Below are 22,140 nucleotides of genomic sequence, written 5' to 3'. Positions count from 1 at the left end.
AGTCGCGCGTAGACTTCAGGAAGACATTTCGTCCTGTCGGCCGGTGCGATTATGCACCTACGTCATTCTTCTTGCGCGATGCTGTTAAACGGCAGAGCGTTGCGCGCTGTTGCCGGAAATATCGCTCTCTCGCGATGCTAATTGCAGCCTTGTGTAAAAAATTGCTCGCGAGAAGTCGTCCGTCGCCTCGCGCGGGAATGCAAAAAACCAGGGAACATTACTCTGACTTCCTAATTGCAGAGGAGAGCGCGTTGATCGGAATATCGAGATCCTTGTTAACTCCTCTTAATGACTACGTAACCAAGACCGATCGAGCGAGCCGTGTGCAAAACAATAAAGGTGGGTTAAAGGTTAAACGCGAGTAAATGTAAATCAGATGATTGCGGCACGATTAACACTCGCGTCATAATCGCGTCAATTTTCTTCTCGATGTCCCTCTCCTCCTTCTGTGGAAACGATTTACGATCAATCGAATTCAATATGACTGAACGCCTCGTGATTTTATGTGATTACTGTCGACACGTAACGATTCGTTCGCACGTTACAGCATAATTCTCGTCCACGTCCGTCTAACGAACTTCGCATTCTGTTATCTCGTGAACTTTGCGGTAGGTGTTATTGCCTGGGAAGACTTTATGATATATAGCAGTAATTTCTCCTTATCTATGTCCAGTCATTTTTCTTTCTCGGACGCAACGAGTTATAAACTTTTAGTCGCAGGCGATAAGGGTCAGATAAGAGCCCGCTCGAAATAGGACTCGTTTCGTCACAACCGGGGAAGGATCATCGTTCGAATAAGTGGAAAAAGTACGGCTGTGCATCGAACTGAATTCCATCTCGAGATCATGACCCGCCGTGGGAGATTCTCGTCGGAAGTAAATCGCCTGATCGTTTCACTTGCGCTTTTCTCGCACGCGCTCGGAATTTCACCGAAATTTCACCTGGCCGCGATTCTTGGCGGCCGCGCGAATCTCTAGCCGCTTTGATATGTAAATAAGAGCGCGAAAAAGTAACCCGCAGCCGGGTGTATCCTACCGTGATCGCGCCCGACAGGAATTTTGCGAGAACGGCAGAGGATGGTACTCGCGAGAGCTTTGGAAGAACAAGACTCGATCTCGACGATGCGTTGAGTAACACTCGAATATGTCGGTCGACACGAACAGTCGGTCCGTAATTTCGCCTGCCGATTACTGCGAGTATTGCGAAGCGACGACGACGGTGGAATTAACGTTGCCAATTGGTAATTTCATTATCCGCGCCCCAACGAGATTTCATCGGAGACGTGCTCGAAAAGAAGTAGCTCGCTCGCTCGCCGAGAAATTTCCTCGACGTGGAAAAATACGGCCGGCCATCGGCAAACCGTGAGATCTGATTACGGGTCATTTGCAGCTGACTGGCTGAGCTAAGCCGGTCGACCGGTACTGCGAACGTACCGGTTTCTATCGCGGGAAGAATCGTCCATTCGAGGCGCTAACGAACTCGCTTATTAGCCGATTTTAAACTCGGCGCGTTAAAAGCATTAAAGAGGCGTCGTTCGTAGCGGTCCGCGATTAAAGCGGGTTACGCATCGCGCTATTAATTTCGTTTCACTCCCGGGATTTGCGTCCCGGAGGCGGGAGGGAAGTAATACCGGACGGCCGGTTTAATTAAACGGTTCGCTTTTTTCCTTAAACTGAATCTGATATCCGACCATCACAGGTGCCGCACGCGATATCGCGTGGGAGGATGCCTTGTGCTGCGAAAGTCGCGCGTCTGTTTGCCATCGTATCGATCGGCTCGACCGAATCGTTAATCGAATCACGCTGTTTCGAAGCCTCTCGTTTACGCACCGTATAAGCATCACTTGGAATCGCGATCGACGAATCTACTACATCCGCGGTACTTTTTAATAATAGAGAGCTTTTTGACAGGCTGGGCGGAGAGTAGGATTTATTAACGCTCGTGTGCAACACCGCTCCGCAGCGTAATATTTGAAAACATCCGCCACGCAGATAATTTCAAGGATGCTTCGGTGCGCGAACAACTTTCGTCATGTCTGAATAATGAGTCGCGCGAAATACTGCGGCGGTGCTAACGGGACAACGTAGTAATTAATCATGTCCTGCGCGATCGGATGAAACAAATGGAGATGCGTACTTCGGCATCCTTGGAATGCGACGCGGTTTACCCTTAAAATGACTCATTAGTTCTTTAACGTCCGCGCGAGTTTCATTTTTCTCCTTGCGAACCGATACATAAATTACACGCATCTTTTTCCCGCGTCTTGTGTCGATGTGAAAATAAGAGTTAATGCAGAGAATACGCGGACAATCGCGCGTCAAGTTTCGCTTTTCATTGTAATGCTAATTACTGTCATTCAATGATGATAACGACTGGTGGAACGACCTGTCTTAAAAAACGGTCTTAATCTTGTTGATCCTGTTAATTAGGACGGATCAAGGATCTATCTCGAGGCGGACGTCCCTCCTTCTGATTCTGCGATCGTGACGAGTTAATTTTTAATTAAGAATAATTAATTAAATCAAAAGAGGGAGAGTACTTCACTCCCACGTGTTGAGCACGATTGAATTATTTTTTCATGAAATTCCTGCTACTACTTTATTCGTGTTGCAATGTACCGCTAGATTACACGTGCTTGCAACCTAGTCTCTGTTGCGCGAACTTGCGGACAAAATGTGGGAAAAGGGAAAGAAAGCGACGCGAGGCGAGAATTGAATTAAATATTAGGAGATTTCGAATACGCCGAAAGAAATGTACGCGATTCGTATAAATCTTCCGGTGAAAAACTCGGTAGAGATTTAACGAACGCGCGCGATCCAAACCACCACGCAATTTTGGCGCTGCTGACCGTGCAACTGGGACGTTGTAATTGTTACGCTCATGTATCGCAGGTGATGTTCCATTAGTAATACACGCTACGTTATCGTAATCCAACAACAACCGATAAAAATGTCAAAACGAATTCCATTCTGCAAAGCGCAGTTTACGCATTTCGGTTTATTTGAATTGTAAATTCAAATTGAAATTCCCTTTAATGCATTATGCCTGCTGGTAAGTAAGTTAGAATAATGTGGCGGGGAAAAGTTTAACGACGACACATGCACAAAAGCGCGCGCGACGAAAGCTCGATTGAAAAAGCAATCGATGCTTAATAGCGATGCGACGCTTTTGGTGGCATTTCTGCGGATGAAAAGAAATAACGACAAAGACCAACGCCGTTTCATCTTAACAGGAATAATTGTCGCGATATCGTTACACGCATCCAAAAATTGATACCGTTGATATAACGTATGACGAATAGTCGTGAGTCGAATATTTAATACAATTAATGCTTTGTATCGTCGTCGCTCTTTACTTTGCAACCGCACACGGTCGTTTGTTACTAAGAGAATAATAATAATGATAATAACAATAACAATGAATATTGTTATTTACACGTTTATATCGCGCGTATCTTGTGTCACGGAATCGCGCTCTACCGCGTCGTCATTGAGCGCACGCGTAGGTGTCCTATTTCGGATATTTAGGACGACCCAAAAGACACGCACCCTCCTCGGCGAAAACGCGGACCGTTAATTAGCGTGCACTCAGACGCACATGTGGGAGATCTATTTCTGGCCTTTCACACAATAACGAAAAGTGTTCGGGCCCACTACCGATCACATGGTTATTACACTTTCTTCCAACGATTCCATCCGCTCTTTTCAAGCCTGCGCACACTTGGAGAGACAGACGTATTTATATAATATTTTTCTTCGCATTTTTTGGTTTTAAAGAGAGGTGAGACGCTTTAAATGAGAGTAAAAGCAGCAACCTTCTGCTTTGAATTTAACGCCACCGTTTCGACACAACGAACAAAGTTGAGATCTCTCATCGATGGCCCGGGACAAGCGAGGAATTTCCCCGTCTTCAGAACTTGGAAGCGTAAGTCACGATGCCGTCACGGTGTCTGTAACAATGCACAAACTTTGTTTGGTATTATCCCGCTATTGTTTAGGATATTTTTGCTCGTTCATTCATACAGAACGGCTTGATTGAATTGATCGCTTTGGACCGTCAAAATGGCGCGCCCTATTTTCCACTCGAAACACTTTCTTATCTCGCCTCGCGCTGAGAAATATCCCATTAACCCGGCGAAAAGTGAAATTTGTTGCGAATACTAACGCCTTCGAGGTCTTTTTATCACTCGCCTTTCAGAGAAACCGTCGCCACTTATTTCATTTCAATTGCTACATTCCCGGCGACCGTACGCGCACTTGAAAATTATTTTATCCGCTGCAAATGTCTCCCTTTCATGACTTCATGATGGTAATATTAAAAGCGCGCTTTGCCGCAATATATTTCTATCCTACTGATATCGTTGTGGAATAATATCGATATTCCACGAGGATGTAGTTAAGTTCCCTCGCGGTAACAAACTGATCGCGAGAAACGGGCTTGTGCAGCTGGGTGGACGTTCTTTAGTCAACGCACCGACAAACGAAAAAAATATAGTGGGAGACCGAGGGAAAAAGCGAAAACAAAACAATTTCTTTTCTGCTCCCTCAAAGAAATCGCAATTTCATTGAAACACGCTCGCGGAATGCAATTCGGCTTAAATACACCTATAGGACTTTTCCACTTGACGGTTAACTACTTTCCTTTGCCCGACAACGAGAAAACTAGGTCGGCGTCAGTGGATTTATCCTGTGTACACAGGAATTACTCCGGAAGAAACAGTTTCAAAGGTCATCGCCGATTCGTAACTGTGAATTTCTCCGGCCGCCTAAAGTGCAAAGAAAGAAAGAAACGGGACGACGACCCGAAACGCATGTCGAAGATATGCGTTAATATCACGAATTCGTCGCGACTGGTGGTAGTAACTTTTGCGGAAGCTTAATCGCGCGTGTCGGCCGGCATGTTAGCGTCAAATTGATCATCGTTAGTACTTGACGGATCGTAGTGCAAGATGTTGAAATTTACATCGTTGCCGCAACGCGCAAGACATTTGTCACCGCGGAAAAAGAAATTTACTCGGAAACCGGAACATTGTAATTCGAAGAACAATACGGCTGTGCGTTCTATAATACTGAAAAATGTTTCGGACGTTTCACCGGCATCAATCTTGATCTAGTGCATTTCGGCAATATGCAAAGTGCATAATGTGAGCATGCGCGTATTTTATTCAATCGCGTGTGTACGCGTGTGTACGCGCCTTGTAATAGGATGCAATTTTGTAAATGTTAAACATATTCGTTCATTTAGTATACAGAATTTACGCGCGAGATACGCGAAAGGACTTAAGGAGCATGTGTGACACAAGTCATGTTACGACTCTCCGCGAGAAACAATAAAAAATATTTAATTGCAAATTATATATATAGCATTTTTGATCTAATTTAGTCACGATTAGTTGCTATCAACGTGTTTGATTTAAGCCTTACGGTAACGGAGATAAAGGCTAATTACGCAATGATTATTTTCAATCTAATTATAATAAAAGTTTTGCGTAACTTAAAACGTGACACAACACTGCTCGTACTGAAGCATAGGTCTTGCAGCGAGACGATAAATGTGAGTCGCGGAAGATACACGTGATACGAAATAACAATAGTAGTCGTCACGTGTGATCGATGTTAAAATTGGCACAATAGAAAGTCGGTTTGCGCGGCATTCGATCAAATTCGCGTTTATCCGTCAATATGAGATGACAGGGATGATTGCGAGTCAATACGAAATTATCGAATACCATCAATTACGCATTTGTCATGATACTATTTCGTGGTACATACAAACATCGTTGCGTGCGTGCATGTCTCGAACAGGCAAATAACTAATAATTAAATTCAGCTTGAAAGCGCAACTCGCAATTGTCGCATGAATGAAATAATCCCATCGATATATGACGTTCAAAGCGTAGAGAGAGAGAAAGAGAGAGAACTTTGACCCAGAGAATGTCGAAGACGGTCTATCACACTCGCGCGCAGGACACGTTTCCTATGTATTTGAACAGCAATTATACTTACTGGCAGAAATTCAAACTGCCAAAAATGAAGTCGAGATTTCGATTATGACAGAAAATGTTCATAGTCAAACATCATCGAGGGTATCAATGCGAAGTCAGGCAATGCGCTTGAAGCCGTAATATCATTACAATATAGTTTGAAGAACGAGTGAGGATAAACGAAGTCATAATGTCAGAGCTGGTTGTAATTTTACGGTAGTTCCCAATTTCTATCGAATCTTATTTCACGCAGCCGCTTCCAAGGCACATATGACGTTTCTCAATCGCGACTCATTATCCGCGTCAATCTCCGTATGCGGAAATCAAAGTTCAAACGATAACAATGTCCGCAGCCACCACCACCTGGAAGATATCAACGCCACCCACGATATCCAGGCAACTGCGTACCCGGCATGCACCACAGACTGCGCCGCTCCGGTTCCTTGTAAAAGAGGGAACGCGCGCCGCCACCATCGTTCATTCACAACCACCTGCTCGACGGGGTAGCATCGTTTCGGTGTCATCCGTTATCGGTCGACGAAACCGCGATAGTCAAGGAAGAATTCTCGTTTCTTCGGTGACTGTCTTCCGAGTCAACCGAAACGCACGTTGTCGCACCACGATGTGGAATAACGCGACTTCCGGCTTCTCGGTTTACCTCTTCGTCCTTTTGCTAACGGTTCTGGCTTCCGGGAGCGACAAGGCAGAGGCGAAACGTGAGTAATCCTTCCCCCCGTTTTATCGTCGCTTCGTCTGTATTTTATCGCAATAACCTGGTAATCGGGTCCACTTTTAATGACCACTGAAACATTTCAAAGGAATAAACAAAGCTCAAGCGCTGTGAATTTGAAATTATTTTAGCAAAAATTGCTGTACAAATATACTGTGTAGGACAATAATTTCTCTTTATCGTATCTTTTATAGTCAATTTTGTCATAAGAAAATCGGAAGGAAACGATCAATTTTTTGCGATCTTTCGGAGGAAATAGACATGATACACAGTTGCAGATCATCGTCACAGTTTTTCACAGTGTTTATTTGCTTTTCATCTACAAATTATTTTATCGATTTCGAAAGTTGGTAATTTTTTTATTTAAACTCGACGACTCCAAAATGACCCTCGGACATTTTTTAATTACACGTAGACAGTAATTGCGAAACTTTCTCAAAAGTATCGATAGATCAAAGTGGAATTTTTTAATTTTCAGGATCAGGAGGATCGCGAACAGGTAAGTTCACCGAGCCTTTGGCGAAAAGTGGGATAAAGTACCTCGCACGGTTCTTAATTAAAGAATTCAAGTCTAGTTACCTGTTACTCGAATAGAACGTACGGATCACTGTTCACTGAGAATTATGTTTCTTCGTGCGAAGAGACTGTGAAAGATCTTGAGAATTGTTCAACTTGGCGAGACTAAGACAAAACCACGTCTTTTCCGGTTGTTTTCCAAAAATTTCAAGTGTCAAAAATAACTGTCAATAAATACAAACAGATTCATGCGATTCGTGATTTCTCTTACGTGGAAAGAAAATTTTATTTAACGCACTCGCGCGCATATATATTTGTTTTTTTCTCTTTCGAACAACACATGTATTTGCAAAAATGCGAGAACAAACATTCTTCTTGTTTGAAGACGAAGCTGCGAGAGAATATTACTAGTCGAACGATCGAGCGGTATCAAAGGATACGCGATATTGATCATCATGTTTGAAATTTGAGCTTTGTAGCAACTTGTACAAATTTATTTCTACAAATAGCCCTCGCATCGAAAAACTAGCGCAAATACGGCAATATCAAAAAAGTATGATATTTGTTAGGCGTGTGTACGAATAACTCTCTATATTTCGGCCTAGCGCTTTCTCGTGAAATTTAAACAACGCGTCGCTTTGATATTTCAAATGCCGTCGCGCCGAATTGTTCCGTCGATTCGACATCAACTCGCGCGTTGTACATCGAAAATGGCTTCGTGTGCGAAAAAACTTACAAACATTGAATGCAATTTCTCTGGGGATACGTCAATTTGCCTTTTTGTCACAATCATCGCGTTAACGTATGGACTTCGATAGATTCCACATACACAAAATTTATGAAAAGAATTTCCCGATCAATCTTCGGCATTTAAGGCGACGTGGGAGACATTAACGAAAACGTATGACTCAGAAGAAGAAGTAGTTTTTATTCAAGCGATATTAATCTTCTTGTCCGTCTCAAACGCCAAGTGTTCACAATGTCTGTTTATCTTCAGAGTGCTCGGACATTTTGCAACTTAATTTAACGTAATTAGAGAGCACGACTTGTACTCCGAGAAGGTTTACAATTAGAAAAAAGCCAGAGACGAGTAGACAAATTCTACGCCCCGATGTTTAATGATACTCTTCCTCGTGTAGTTACATCCTTGGAAATGATCACGTTCCGCAAGGCTTATCGTTAGGTAGATATAATGCGAGGCATAAGTACAGACGCGTTAATAACTCCGTAACGTTAATCGTATATTATTTCTGCTGCCGCACGATCGGGTACAAACCGCGACAATGGCGCGACGTAAACTTCGCGTAGTTTTATTGTACGTTCGATGACACATCGCGACTGTCCGTTCAACTTCTATTTCGGTCCCAGCGAGTTTGATTATTACTGCGATGCTGTGTGTCGTGAAATGTTCTACGTAAAACTCGCGCAGAGCCGAGTTATCGATGCCACATTGTAATGTCAAATCCGTTCACGGCTGCGAGATGTTGCGTCGACCGACGTTTGCTCACGTTTCCGTGACACGATTATCTGTTCTTGCGTGAATTGGGAATAGCGCGAGTTTAACGCAAGGATAGAAATTATCGAGGATACCAATGATGACTGAGGGAGGCGGTAGAGATGGAGAAACCATCGATCGTTTCTGACACATTTCGGAAATTGAACGTCCAGATTATCACTTTTCTTTTTTATCGTGCGCAACAACAACGCTAATCTTTCCAAATATTTACATATCGAGAATAACATTATTTCAATTCACGTTAGACAAATCTCTTTCCCCCATGACAAGAACGAGATACTTTGCGCGGGGAAATTTCAGCAAATTTCACTTGGACAGTTGCTATTATTTTAGCAGCAGGCGTTCAAATCGCACGCGATCGTCGATTCTCTCTAAAAGCGCTAATTTAATGCTTCAGTTGTAGAAAATTAGCAACTTGATTGACCCACATTACATACCACGCGGGATTAAAAGCAACGTCCGCGGAGAAAATTGCAACGTAGTTAGCGCGCATAATGGGACGACGGCTTACTTAGGTGCATTGTGTAACGGGCAAACGTCGCGTATTATTAACGATTACGCACTGAACACAACCTTTAACGTGACTTCCGGCTTGTTTACGCCTGTTGTCCGCGTTTATCGCCGGGATCAATCTTGAATTTGAAGCGTTTTGATACGTCAACGTTTAACGGGAAAGTTTGGGGATTTTCGAAGTCTTAATTTTTCGCGAAAAAAAGTCGACTCGAACGTCCGTGAATTCTCACGACTATTACCGCGATAGCGTGCAAAAAGTCGCGGTAATTCGATCTACCAAGAATCGCGAATCCATTGTAAACGTTCCGGTTACTTGGAATTATCCAGCCGCGGTGCTTTCGCGAGCGATGATGAATTCGAATGCGGTTCAAGTGCAAACGAAAGCAGGAACATATTGCGCACGAGGCTACGCGCATTCTTCTTCACGCGGGAAAATGTGTATCATCCCGAAAGTATATCTGCGCGATATGGAATGTTTGTAATCGTCCTAAGTGACCTACAACCGACGTGGAGCTGCCACGTATGTATCAAAACTTTATAACGCGCGGTCTTGATTGATCTCTTCTTATACATTGGCGGACGGAGTCGACGTCGCACGCTTCATCACTGCTTTGTTTAAGTCTGCTGAGATATGGATAATGTATTGACAATTTTATGAACATTGTATGCATTATCAATATGAAACGCATATATGTCGAGAAATAAGACAAGAGCGCGCTTAGACAGCTCTTTCTCTCGTGTAGCTGCGTAAAACTTCTGAAAATGTAACAAGCATAGAAGCTCGTCCGATCGATGCAGCGAAAAAATGTCGAACTCAATTAATCAGCTTCGTTTTGGATGATAATTGAACGAACAATTTGGCGGAGCAACGCTCCTTTATCATTTTAATCGTAAGCAATTTGAATTTGGGCACGTATCGCAGATTATTTCTGTTATCTTCGACAATATTCGATCGGCCAAAACTTGTCGCCCGGCGATTTTCATTAAACATGTACGCGTCGAAATTTAATAAGTTTGCGACAAGTCATTTAAATATTTTAATCTGCTTCATACGCATATGAATAAATACATATTTTCGCGTCGTACAAAATTAAAATATTATATATATCATATAATATATTAAGTATGAAAATATTATCTTTATTTAGTGAGTTGTATATGTGTGTGGCATATTCATTTTTTCAAACAATAGACGCGTTTTTCGGTTGATCGGTATGTATAATTATTATGGCGAGATAAGCCAAGTTAAAAGTTCACAGTGTCGCAATGTCGACATAGTTTAAATTAAAATTTCGCCTGAAAATATTTGAATTACGGAACATTTCAGGATCACAATGAATCATTTTCATAAATCGTAATTTGTCCTGTCTGGACAAAATTATTTCTGGAAAATTATTCGATAGAAAATTCAAACTGACATTGTTCTTTCAACAGGAGAGCTTATTTTAAACAATCAACAATATAAACATATTTTTACGTTAAAATATGCTATCATTTTCTCGTGGCTTAAAAGATCCGCGCCGTAAAAGATTTAATGTCAATACTTACACACTTACAATACACGTCATTATAGAAATTCAGCGGCTTAGTTTGAATTCCGCCACTTGAAGAGCAATTTAACGCAGGTACATTTGCGAGCCTTTACAATTGAGGGCGAGAGCGGTGGGATATTAATCATTATTTTTGGGTTATCTGTATTCCGTATTGATTAAATGAATAAGTGGCGCGTTTGTTGCGGTATCAACGGCGCAGAGAGAACAATTGGTTTCAGACATTTTGTTTCAATGTTTGGACAATGCTCGTTAGCTTGCAACAATGAGGAAGAGAGTTCAACATCGAAAGAGAAATTCAATCGTTGTAATTCCGTTTTCGAAAAGTTCGGATAACCGTGATGAATCCGAACTTCTTCTCACGGGTTTTTTGAATCGCTTTCTCTTCGCAATTTCATCCCTGCAGGTTTCCTTCGCAATTAATACGAATCGTTGATTCCCTGAGGTGGCTGCTCGATATTCGGACATTCATGCTTCGGAGGTCACGGGAAGAGGTTCGATCCGCTTGCACGGCGCATGCTGGAGGCGAGCAATAATCTGCCGAGCCGACATCCCCAAGAGTCCGAAATATCATCGCCAAACGATGACGAGGACGACGACGACTTACTCTTCGTTCTTCCGAACGACAAGTTGCGGGAACGTTCAGAGCGATCTTTCATTCCGTCTCGTCGGGACACTCGACCGTTCAATTCCTACCGATTGTCCTCTCTTGTTGATCAATGGGTACGTGTGCATCTGTCGATATAAATATTATCTTGCTGCTAAAGGTTTGTCGTATTTTCCAGATAAAACAAAACTAACCAGCTTTCAAATAATGATCCGACAAGGTCTTTGTATTTTTTCCTTAACATCCAGATCGAGCTAACTTTCTACAAACCGGAATTTGTAAAACAAAATTCTATGAGAGCGCTTATTTTGTCCCGTTTCAGCATGAACTGCTTTGGTAAATCGTGCGTCTTAAGAGTTTAGCAATTAAGAAAGTAATGAACGCGCAAGTGATGCCTAATATGTGCGTGAATGCTGTGTATTTTTTTAGTTATCGACGCATCGTCGCCCGCATCGCACGGATCTGGAGGTAACTAATAAATAAAGGGAGTGCATATAAGGCGAGTTGTCTATATATGTGTGTCAAGACGAAGCGACTTCCATATAATTATTCGAAAGGAAAATTAACAACTTGCGTTATTCGTTTAGCTGTTATGCCGAATCTATAAACAATGACGCTGTTGCGTATCTTTTCCGTGCTGTTGCGACAATCACGTTTCTCGCGAGCGTTATAAATCTATATACATCTAAGACGAGATAAAAAGCGGAAATGATTGATAGAAAGGACATAATTGAAAGAAAATTGAATAGAACTTACATAGTTATGCAATTGGACGAATCACCGTTGATACGATCAGATAATATATAATTATTTAACGCAGTAAAAGGAAAGTCGAGACATTTCAATTGTGTGCGTTATTTAGTAGTAGTGTAATATATGTACGATAATATGTTTGTGCGACTGATAATAATTATTTTGCATAAAATATTTTACACTTTGGTACTATTCGGTACTTTCGCGCGGAAAAACTTGCGCGGATCTCAGTAAAATATCGCCTGATTATTAATTAATTATCTATGTATTCAGTGCTGTGATACTTTTATTACAAGCTTGTTAAGTTCCTCGAGATAATATTTAATTTATGTTTAATTAAACACATACGTATATATTGTTTGGTACATTTACTTTTATGATTTATTAAATGTGTATATTTAATAAAACGCTAAGTTTTATTTATAAGGATGGTGTTGGATCAGAAGCGACTGTTCTTCACTCAGAACTGTCGATTTGTCACTGACTTGTTTTCGGCAAGGCTGAGAAAGCAGTCGCGGGGCTATTACATTGATGTCTGTACTTTATCAGGTTATAATTTGAATATTATACGCGCCTTATAATTCGCGTCTGCGTAAACACCGCGTCTGCGTAAACACCGTTTCCGCTCATTTGATCACTATCATTATCACGAACCCCGTTCGATCGGATAAAACTCTCACGAAATTACATCCCCTGGTTTCCGACGATACTATGTTCTCGGCGGATAATCGCATGTTCGCGATGCGAATTGTGTCGGTAACATTCGTCGTCGTATCGTGAGACAGCAAGTTATCCTCGGTTTTGCTCCTAGAAAATCGATAGCGCATTGTAACCGGGTGAAATAATGAACTACGAAAATTTGTTGCATGTAAACATCTTGTCGCACACAGTTGATGATTATAACTTATTTTCGCGAAATAAATATCCTCGCATCAGAAATCCGACTTGTTGGACCGAAGTGGTAGCTATTATTTATGATTTTTTTGCATCCTTGCACCGACAGTCATGGAGTGAGAAGTATTGAAATTACAAAATGCTGATACACATATTCGGCGTGTATTTTCTTTTCCTTTATACGATTGCTTTTAGTGATAACAGTTTTTATTTTCTAATTTTCTTCTACGTACTCAACGTTGTTCATTCGTCGCAATGAAATACTTGTAAACCGTTACACCGTCGCACTGTTTTAGCGATACGCGCTTTCGGGTTTCCTCGAAGCACACGCGGTTTTAATTCCGCCCACAACTGACTGATGTTCGTATAAATTAATATAAAATCAATACTTCAGATTTATTCGGTAAGCTTTACAGAGTCTCAGTTGGAGGGAAGTAAAAAGCTTTCGCAGAGATAAAGACACTATAGTAGTGGGTATGCACATACATTTTCGCACTAATTGAAACAGAATTCTATGAGAATCGATATAGAATTATGTGCGTTGTTGTTGAATATTTAACATGATTGTGCCATATCAATCAACAGAATTGCTGTCATCGAGAGTTTCATCAGAGAAGAGTCTAATTTTCTAATTGCAAATAAGAACTTGTTCACGGCTGAAATGCTAATAGAGATGAATACGAAAACACATTTTTGTGCGGAGAATTGTTATCACTCTTCGGTGGTGTCTCTCTCGAGAATTTGCTCACTCATCGCGGTGTCTTGCAGTCTTTTATTCCATTTTCCCATTCCTCATATTCTGTGGGCGAAGAAAAACGTTAATCGTTAATATTCGGTAGAGACTGACGATTATGTTATCGACAAATTTATCGAGGACTGATGAAAACACAAAGTTTACCAGGAACTTCAGTATGTCGAAATTTTGAAGGTTTTTAATCGGTTTTTCGTATTCATCGGGCGAAACCAACAAGATCTCCGCGATGTTTTTCTCGGGTTTCTCATTCGTACTGCACATCGTACCCTTGGCATTGTTCACTTTTTTTTCGTTTGCGTTGTCAATTGGAACTCTGTAAATATATATCGCGAATGTTACGTATAAGCCTATTAATTACTGTGAGAAATTAAGATATTCTCCGTACGATATTAGTTCAGATATAAGCAAGTGTCACACAAATGTATACACTATTAAAGATAAATTGTGCAAGTACGTTAGTCACATGTGCGTTAGTCACAAAAGAGAAGAAGTAATATTTCCGAATTCGTTTCGTCCGAAACCGTGAGAATGCGGCGAAAGATGGATGTAATTACAATTGAAAGTGACGAATAAAAGCGATTAAACTAACATTAATTAAACTGTAGCGCGATTATCTCGATGTAATGTTACTCCTCGATCAAAACGTCGGAAAGTTGAATTATGAGAGACTATTATATAATATTACTATTATATAATAGTCTCTCATGATTCAACTTTTTATTACTAATATTATTACTAGTATTATTACTAATAATATTATTATAGAATATTACGTAAAGCAAAGTTTTTAACAAAAGTCTGCGGAGAAGCGCGTTTTAGAATCTTGTCAGCTATGAAATATACTTTCGTGTAATTTCGCGCAAGTTTTTCGTCCCCCTCCGACTGAGTTTCTACAATGTCTGATTAAATGTTGTTCACTCGATCGCATTTCTTTGCCGAATAATGCTCGCTCAATGCCGAAAAGGCAAGTCGAAATCTTACTCTTTGATTTTCTTTTCTCAGCGAACATTTCGTCTCGGGTAACCGCAACAATTTAATCCCGAATATAAACGAGGTGACACCGTCGATCCCGGCTCATCAATTTGGACAAGAGTTTCGTAGGTATGCGGTGACTCGAGTGACTATGAGTAATTGTACGCTTCTTTCATAGAGAATCAACTTCCATTCAAAGTCTGACGTCAAAACAAAGCATTCCCACGCCTTTAACTCTTAATAAAGAAGAGCAATAAACGTTTAAGGGGTGAAATAAGCGCCAAAAAGCTGTATGTAATTAAATGCAAAAAGTTTCTCTCTAAATACCGTTTCATCCCTTTGACGCCTTTCTCTTTCGAAAATCTCACCTGATTGATTCGAGATTCTCATTGTCCGTGGACGTGGTGTCGCGCTCCCACTTTGCCGGGACGTATGTTTTACCTTTAGGGATGTTGTTCCATCTAACGCGATACTTATCCGGTAGCACGGGCTGACCGGCAACCAAACGGGATAGAAGCCATTGCGCCTTGGAGGAGGACGCGATGCCGTTTTGCGGAAATTCGCTCAACAGAGCCTTAGCTGCCAGGACACGTAAGCCGGACGCATCTTGGACATCGCTGCGTTTACCGTGTGCTACAAAGTTTTTTAATGCCGTTACTTTGTGTCTCTTAATAAAATCCTTTCATCTGATTAACGGTCAGAGACAGACATTTCGGGTCACTTATCGAGAAGATGTGTTGGTTGAAATATATATACGTACCTCCCCAACAGGAATGTCCAAAATTTAAACAGGTTACTAGATCAAACAAATAATTACATATTATTATAATATTGCCACACATAGCTTTGTGTTTGGTTATTAATATTCTTATATCTTCGTTTATCGTATAACGAATAAAAGTGAGCATATATGAGCGGACAGAGACGTGGAACGAACGTTTATTCAAGAGTTGTTGGAAATTTCATCTTCGTGTAACACAATATACCGTAATAACGCGACATAAGAGCCGAGAATTCGACTAAAGAAGCAGAGGTGATATCGGCGACTCGTCCGCGAATAAAACAAAAACCGTGTTCATTGCGCGTCGTACCTCTACCAAGGAATGCAATAAAAATTTATTCGAGAGTGCTTATTACTGTTATGTGTCTCCGGACAGTGTTTCGCGCTAAGAACGATCTCGCGAGCCGTCTATAACGTAACTATAATCGTACGATACGAAGAAGCTTGTCCCGATATTTCCCGCATGCAGCGAATGCGGATAATATCCAGTGAAATTGGTTTTCCATTTATCCCTTTATTTCACCGAACACCGCGCTCCGGAGTTGAAATTCGATTACGCTCTTATCGGAAGAATTTACGTATTTTGAAAGAGAGATATTACGAATTGAATTAAAACGATATTTGAATTAAAAATCAGAAAAATTCAGAAAAATCTTCTCACCACGGGAATTATGGCTGTTATAAGTAATATATGTATAACAACGGTATGCAATAATATACTCTCGATCGCGATTTAACATCGTAATCTGCATCTACGTAACAACGGACTGAAAATATCAATCGAATCCCAAGATAAGCTTTATTCAGAATCAGCAAGAGATAATTGAAATCGCGATATACGGATTAAAAGAATGTCGATAGAAAGGTCACGGCACGGATGGAATCTACGGAGATGCTTGTTCATAGGGCGAAATAGAAGCGCCTACACCGCAAATCCCTTAGGCGTGTGCTTTGCTCGCGTAAAAACACGAAGGAACGAAGCAAATTCGTTTTCGCTTCCGTGTGCGCTGTGTCCATCGCGCGTTATTCCATTCACCGTCTGTGCGCGAGGCACATACGTAATGCACCGAGAGACTCTCGGGAGTTCAGCCAAGAGTTCATCCTCAAAGGTTTTTTTCTCGAACCGATACAATTTAGGTAGTTCATTTGTCTCTATCCCGATCTTGATTCCGATGACGATCTTTGACGCGCTTGGCATCTTGGTTACGCAAAAGCTCGGTCGTTAAGGAAGCAGTTGGTGTAATAGATAAAGGCTTGCGAACTCCTCACTCGGGATTCAATTTCAAACGACGCCTTTTGATCCTCGCGAACAATGTATTCGGCAGCCGGAAGTCTATTTCGGAACTTCCAATGCGGACGAATTTCTCGAAACCACAATAATTAACGTAACTTAAATTATTTTCTCTAATTTTATCGGTTTGTTAATGCAAACTAATTTCACAAGCTGATTGAGAATTTCCAAAGATCGAGATAGCGAGGAGAGTCCGATAGTTCTTTAGCGATACTCTCGGTATACATTTGTCGACAATATTGATTTTCCTCCCTCAAATTGTCACGTTTTTCACGTGGAGATATATGTTGTGAGATTTGTTACGTGATTCAGTGAAAAACATGAGTTTTACCTAGAAATTTTGTCGACTACACAGGCGCATTTCTGTCACTTTGTCGGGGATTGAACATTTGATATCTCCCTAGAATATCATGACATAAAATGACGCAATAAGCTTTTTCTCTTTGAACAAAAATAGATTCGTGTCTTTTTCGCCATTTTTTCCATATCCAATTCAACCGAGTTCGGAGTATTCCGCCGGAGACGCACTGAGGCGAGAATGTACACTTTTGCTTAAAGGATTCATAAGAATTACGTCACGATGTTATACATTTAGTCTTCAAGAGTTTCGAACTTTTAATAATTCGATGCCACATTATCACTGTGTTAATCGTACAATTGATAGAGAAAATACAAACGAGAACGTAAAACTGTTATTATATGAGTTTCGTATCAATTAAATATTTCCAATGTAACGCAGTATGTCGAATTTATTCACCGCGAGTTTCGGAGATATAAAATTCTATACTATTACAGCTTTTTATAGAATAATCCGTAAAGTTAGCATCCCGCGGATACTGTAATAAACTCGTATCTTTTTATTCCAAATTAATAGTTATATAACTGAGAGTCAGTCCGGAGACATTGCGATATCGTGAATAATTATTTTCCGCCTGATGCGCAAGCAAATTTCCTGAGCTGCTTATACATATTTCTGCCAGATTCGCCATCCAATAAGCACTCGAGTTTCCACGTCGAGTCGAGCGAAAGTAATCACGGTGAAAGAATAATAAGGTGTGGTAACTATAGACGAGATTTACATTCGCCTTTGTTTCGCGATCACAGTTTTGTAAACGTATCGCCCGCGAAAGAGTACTGCGGCTTGTTAAAGTTCGCGTTTGTACAGTTTCGAACATTCGTATATTTTTACATCGAGTTGAATAAGCGTGTGGAATCATACCGATTAGAAAGGAATTCGATAGAATTTCGGTTATAGTTTCGACTGAAATTTCGAGAGGTGAGAATTTACGCGCGAATTAATATCGACGAGTCTTGACTGTATAGTACGAGAAACACGGAAATAGCCGTAATAGCGCGATATCGAAATTTTAACTAGATCGGCAGACAAATCGATTTAAAAGTCAAAAATATATACATCTCGCTGGTCATTCAAATAATTCGATTCTATCACGTGTCGGACGGTTTATCAAGTGTTCATCAAACAAATACTGCCAATATTTTTACATGGTGTAAAAATAGAGCCACATCTAAAAGCAGGTCTTTCGCGAAGCAAGTTAAACGCAACAAGATCATTCTTGACACTTTGTAGTATCTTTTGACATCGGCTAATGATGGTTCATATGATGGTATCAAATACGCGGTAAAACGGATGAATTTAACGTTCCACATTTCACAAGAAACCGAAAAGAAATCTCATCTCATGCTTCCGCCACGATTTGTCGTGACATACGCCGGTACACGTGAATATATTGTTCGCAGAAGAGGGGGAAAAAGTACACCACGACAGGGAGCGGAAACTGTACCTACCGCCCGCGCATTCAACGAAGCAAAAGTTCAACATGATGATTGAAGTTTGCACGACGACTGTCAGCGTGAGGGGATTTCTTGAAGTCGACGCCATGTGATATTCCTTACTAGTGCTTTTCGAAATGATCGATAAGCCTATTCTGTCGCCTGCAAATCGGTTAAGAGATGAGGACTATTTTCTCCGAATTTCAATTAAATTGCACGTTACAGCCAAAGCCTTTCTCGATGCGTACGTAAAATGGGGAAAGGATCTGTTAAATTTGCAACGTTGACTCTATCTCTTTGGAAGAGATGACGGATTACTGTCAGATATCTCACTCTCTCAATTCTCACTTTTCCAATTAGTGAGATTCTAATGAGATAGAAAGACATATAAATGCAAGTTGTATCGTTACACAGACTTTGCGCAAGAAACGTTCGGATCGCGACATTTGAAAACGCGTACTTTAAGGAATCTTCGAACAGATCGTCACGAGACCTTTACTTTCTATGCACTCAAAAATGAACGTACGTATGTATCACTTCTGTTCACCCTCGGAGAAACGAGCGGGACACCTATTCGAATCGTGTCCCGCGCGCGGGACACCAAAAACGGGGCTTCTCGCTGGACCGCAAAAGTCAGGTCGATCTCGATCGAAGGGGTCGGCGACTGAACTCGGAGGCGCGGATGCGACCAGTGCTTTTATAGACGCACATGGTGGAGCATGGTGGTGCATGGTGGGGTGGCTGATCAACGCGCCTTCAGGATGCGCACCTGCGTCGGTAGACAGAGAAACATCTACCCCCTCGTGAGAACGAGAGAGATCAAATCGCGAGCGCGCACCTTCATCGTCGGCGCCGTGAATTTCGCGGCGATACGAAAACACATGAGCCGTCGTAGGTGGGATTTAATCGAAAGTTTACTGGATTTAATTGTTTGTCGGCCGTTAGTTAGTTATCGCAAATAAATAATATATCTGAGAAAAAAAACTAGGTTATCGATGTATGTCATTCGAAACCGTTTCGGTCGTACGTTTCCTCTCGCAGTTACAAAATGAAATTTTCAACCAGCCGCTCCGTGTTGTCTCTCGCCCTTTCGCATAGTTCAAATTTCAGTTTACCGTACGCGGTATTTGCTTCTATATTTAGTATATATATCAGGTCGTCAAGGATGAAATTTGTAGAAAAAAAGGCGAAGTTGGTTAATAACTTACAGATATAAGGAATTATTTTATTCATCAAAGTATGCGCCCATATTGTCTATACACTTTTGCCATTTAAGCGGCAGGTTGTTCAGGCCGGTGGTATAAAACCCTGGCGGACGAGAGTCAATGAATTCCTGGAAGGCCAGTTTTACAGCATTGTCGGAATTGAATTGTTTTCCTATTAAGAAGTTGTCCAAATTGCGGAAGAAGTGGTAGCCAGTCTGGTGGGCACGGAGGATGATAAAGAAGTTCCAACTCTAATTCCTGTAGTTTTGCCACAGTCATTTGTGCAGTCTGTGGTCAAGCGTTATCATGCAATAAGATAGGAGTCGATCTGTTGACCAATCTAGGCTCTAGTTTTTCTTTAAGTTTTTGCATCATTGCGTCCAGTTGGTTGCAGTATATTTCTGCTGTGATCGATGAGCCAGGTTTCATGAAATCATAATGGATCACACCTGCGCTAGACCACCAAACACTCACCGTCAGCTTCTTTTCATGAATATTGCCCTTCGGAGTGTGTTTTGGTGATTCATCCTTGTCCAACCACTGTGCTGAACGTTTGCGATTGTCATATTGGATCCATTTCTCATCACAAGTGACGATTCGATTAAAAAATGGATCAGATTTGTGACGAGAAAGCAACATCAAGCAAGCTTCCAAACGCTTTTGTTTCTGTTTTTCATTCAGTTCATGTGGAACCCACTTATCCAACTTTTTCACTCTACCGATTTGAGCTAAATGAGTTAATATTGTTTGTTTGCTAACACCAAACTTCAACGATAATTCATAGGCACTCTGAGATGGGTCAGACTCAACGATGACCTTTAGTTCGTCATTATTGACCTTTGATTCTGGGCGACCGCGTGGCTCATTTATGAGGTCAAAGTTACCTGTACGAAATTTAGCAAACCAATTTGATACTGTCTGCTGCATAGTAACACTAGAGCCAAATACACTGTTAATGTTTCGCGCGGTGTGCGATGCCGCAGTTTCACATAAGAACTCATACTTCATAATAGTGCGAATTTACGACCGTTCCATTTTCAAAATTAATTTTTAAAAAAAGGTTTTAATATTTTTTAGAGCTTATAATGATTTCTTTAAACAGGAGAGATATGTAACTTTCCAACAAGAAAAAAACAGAACGGTAATATATTAAACCAATGTCGAATAATAAGCTGTTACAGTTGGCAATATTATTAACTACAAATTTCATCCTTGCCAACCTAATATATACATACATATTTCGGTTATCTCGGTTACTTTGACTAATTTCCACATTAAATATCTTTGCAGTAGAGTGCCGAATTCTGACACAACAACCTGAAATTAAGCGTTCTTGAAATTAAATGAGAACTAATGTTCTGTCGCGTAATTTGCATATTTAGCGTTCACATCGTCGAGAAATCTCTTCATTTTGCGAAAACTATCCCCGCTAAATTTGGTGTCTTTAGTTCTTTGTAACTCGTTGATGTTTGAATGGATAAAACGTCGCGCGAAATGTAAGCTAAGCTTAATAGCGCAGCTGCTACTGTCGCGATATATCTCGTTCATATTTGCTGGTAGGAGGATAAATAGTGTATATGTAGCTACGTACAAGTAAAAATAAACATCTTACACATCTGGAAATTTCATGGGCGAGAAAAGTGTCCAAAGGGAACTTTCCCCGCAATTCCCCGCGGTCGTTTCTTGCAAATAAAAAGACGACATATAGATGAAAGTAAGACACATGTCAATTATTGAGGTTTTCATGAAATTTGCGAAATTTGGTGCAGTAATATCCCACCTTTTAATCGCGCGAACTTTCACGAAAGTGATAAATATGACGGCTACCAATGACGTATGGATTCGTAGAATATTTCCAATTGAAAGATGAGTATTCTTCAAAACTTATAATAAAAGTATCGTTAAAAAATTGCGCGTTATTCGATTATTATTGTCGGAGAAAATGTCTGTAACTTGTCCAGATATTGTCCACGGTGGCCATGTGGCTGCGGATAATTATGATTGCTCTTGCAGGACGTGTAATTAGATATCGCCAAGAGACGTCTCGCGCAACACGTATATCACGTAAATATATAGTAGAAATGTAAGTATATCTGTGGACATTTATTTCTATTCAAGCGAGAGAAAGGGTGTTTTAGTTAAAAAAAATATTATCCATCGCGTCTCTGAAATTTCATCAACGGCGTGTGGAAAAAGGCGCAACAAGTTCCCGCAGTTTATATCAGCGAAGCTTAGTGAGTGGTTAAGATATCGCCACCACGGCTGTTAGTAGTTACGTACGCTC

The 22,140-nt window shown here is 40.9% G+C and overlaps 2 protein-coding genes and 1 pseudogene across 4 annotated transcripts; 1 reads left to right on the top strand and 2 right to left on the bottom strand.

Annotated features, from left to right (window-relative positions):
• The first annotated feature begins 6,485 nt into the window (after window positions 1-6,485).
• Window positions 6,486-13,107, top strand: LOC106744968. 2 transcript variants are annotated; one of them, XR_001374500.1, is made up of 5 exons: window positions 6,486-6,699; window positions 7,192-7,212; window positions 11,254-11,531; window positions 11,594-11,751; window positions 11,845-11,918. XR_001374500.1 is itself a non-coding variant. In XM_014620158.1 (4 exons), exons 1-4 carry the CDS (start codon window positions 6,606-6,608, stop codon window positions 11,896-11,898), a joined length of 447 nt encoding a protein of 148 aa, XP_014475644.1. In that variant the 5' UTR covers window positions 6,486-6,605; the 3' UTR covers window positions 11,899-13,107. The 2 variants fall into 2 exon arrangements, 1 of the variants encoding a protein (XP_014475644.1); XM_014620158.1 differs by lacking the exon at window positions 11,594-11,751 and having other exon boundaries at window positions 11,845-13,107.
• An 89-nt stretch (window positions 13,108-13,196) lies between these two features.
• On the bottom strand, window positions 13,197-19,282 carry LOC106744967. Of its 2 annotated transcripts, XM_014620157.1 has the most exons (6): window positions 19,178-19,282; window positions 18,667-18,813; window positions 15,549-15,584; window positions 15,157-15,421; window positions 13,961-14,129; window positions 13,197-13,861 (listed from the first exon to the last, which is right to left on the bottom strand). In XM_014620157.1, the coding sequence occupies exons 2-6, from the start codon at window positions 18,758-18,760 to the stop codon at window positions 13,835-13,837; spliced, it is 591 nt and encodes a 196-aa protein (XP_014475643.1). In that variant the 5' UTR covers window positions 18,761-18,813; window positions 19,178-19,282; the 3' UTR covers window positions 13,197-13,834. The 2 variants fall into 2 exon arrangements, with proteins under 2 accessions (XP_014475643.1, XP_014475642.1); XM_014620156.1 differs by having other exon boundaries at window positions 13,197-14,129.
• Window positions 19,283-19,876: 594 nt separating this feature from the next.
• LOC106744959 lies at window positions 19,877-20,864 on the bottom strand (annotated as a pseudogene).
• Window positions 20,865-22,140: the final 1,276 nt, after the last annotated feature.

Source organism: Dinoponera quadriceps, unplaced genomic scaffold, assembly GCF_001313825.1.
Source record: "Dinoponera quadriceps isolate SergipeBrazil2010 unplaced genomic scaffold, ASM131382v1 scaffold717, whole genome shotgun sequence".
Lineage (NCBI taxonomy): Eukaryota > Metazoa > Arthropoda > Insecta > Hymenoptera > Formicidae > Dinoponera > Dinoponera quadriceps.
This window is presented reverse-complemented; position numbering and strand designations above follow the sequence as displayed.

What these genes read in the sequence shown, in the direction of transcription:
- LOC106744967 (XM_014620156.1), bottom strand. Translation starts at nt 18,760, where the DNA reads ATGGCGTCGACTTCAAGAAATCCCCTCACGCTGACAGTCGTCGTGCAA. An exon ending in CTTCGTTGAATGCGCGGGCG is followed by an intron (nt 15,585 to 18,666) that starts GTAGGTACAGTT and finishes TGTTTGATCTAG; the next exon opens with TAACCTGTTTAAATTTTGGA. An exon ending in GAGAATCTCGAATCAATCAG is followed by an intron (nt 14,130 to 15,156) that starts GTGAGATTTTCG and finishes ATATATTTACAG; the next exon opens with AGTTCCAATTGACAACGCAA.
- LOC106744968 (XM_014620158.1), top strand. Translation starts at nt 6,606, where the DNA reads ATGTGGAATAACGCGACTTCCGGCTTCTCGGTTTACCTCTTCGTCCTT. An exon ending in CGACAAGGCAGAGGCGAAAC is followed by an intron (nt 6,700 to 7,191) that starts GTGAGTAATCCT and finishes TTTAATTTTCAG; the next exon opens with GATCAGGAGGATCGCGAACA. An exon ending in ATCAGGAGGATCGCGAACAG is followed by an intron (nt 7,213 to 11,253) that starts GTAAGTTCACCG and finishes TGATTCCCTGAG; the next exon opens with GTGGCTGCTCGATATTCGGA.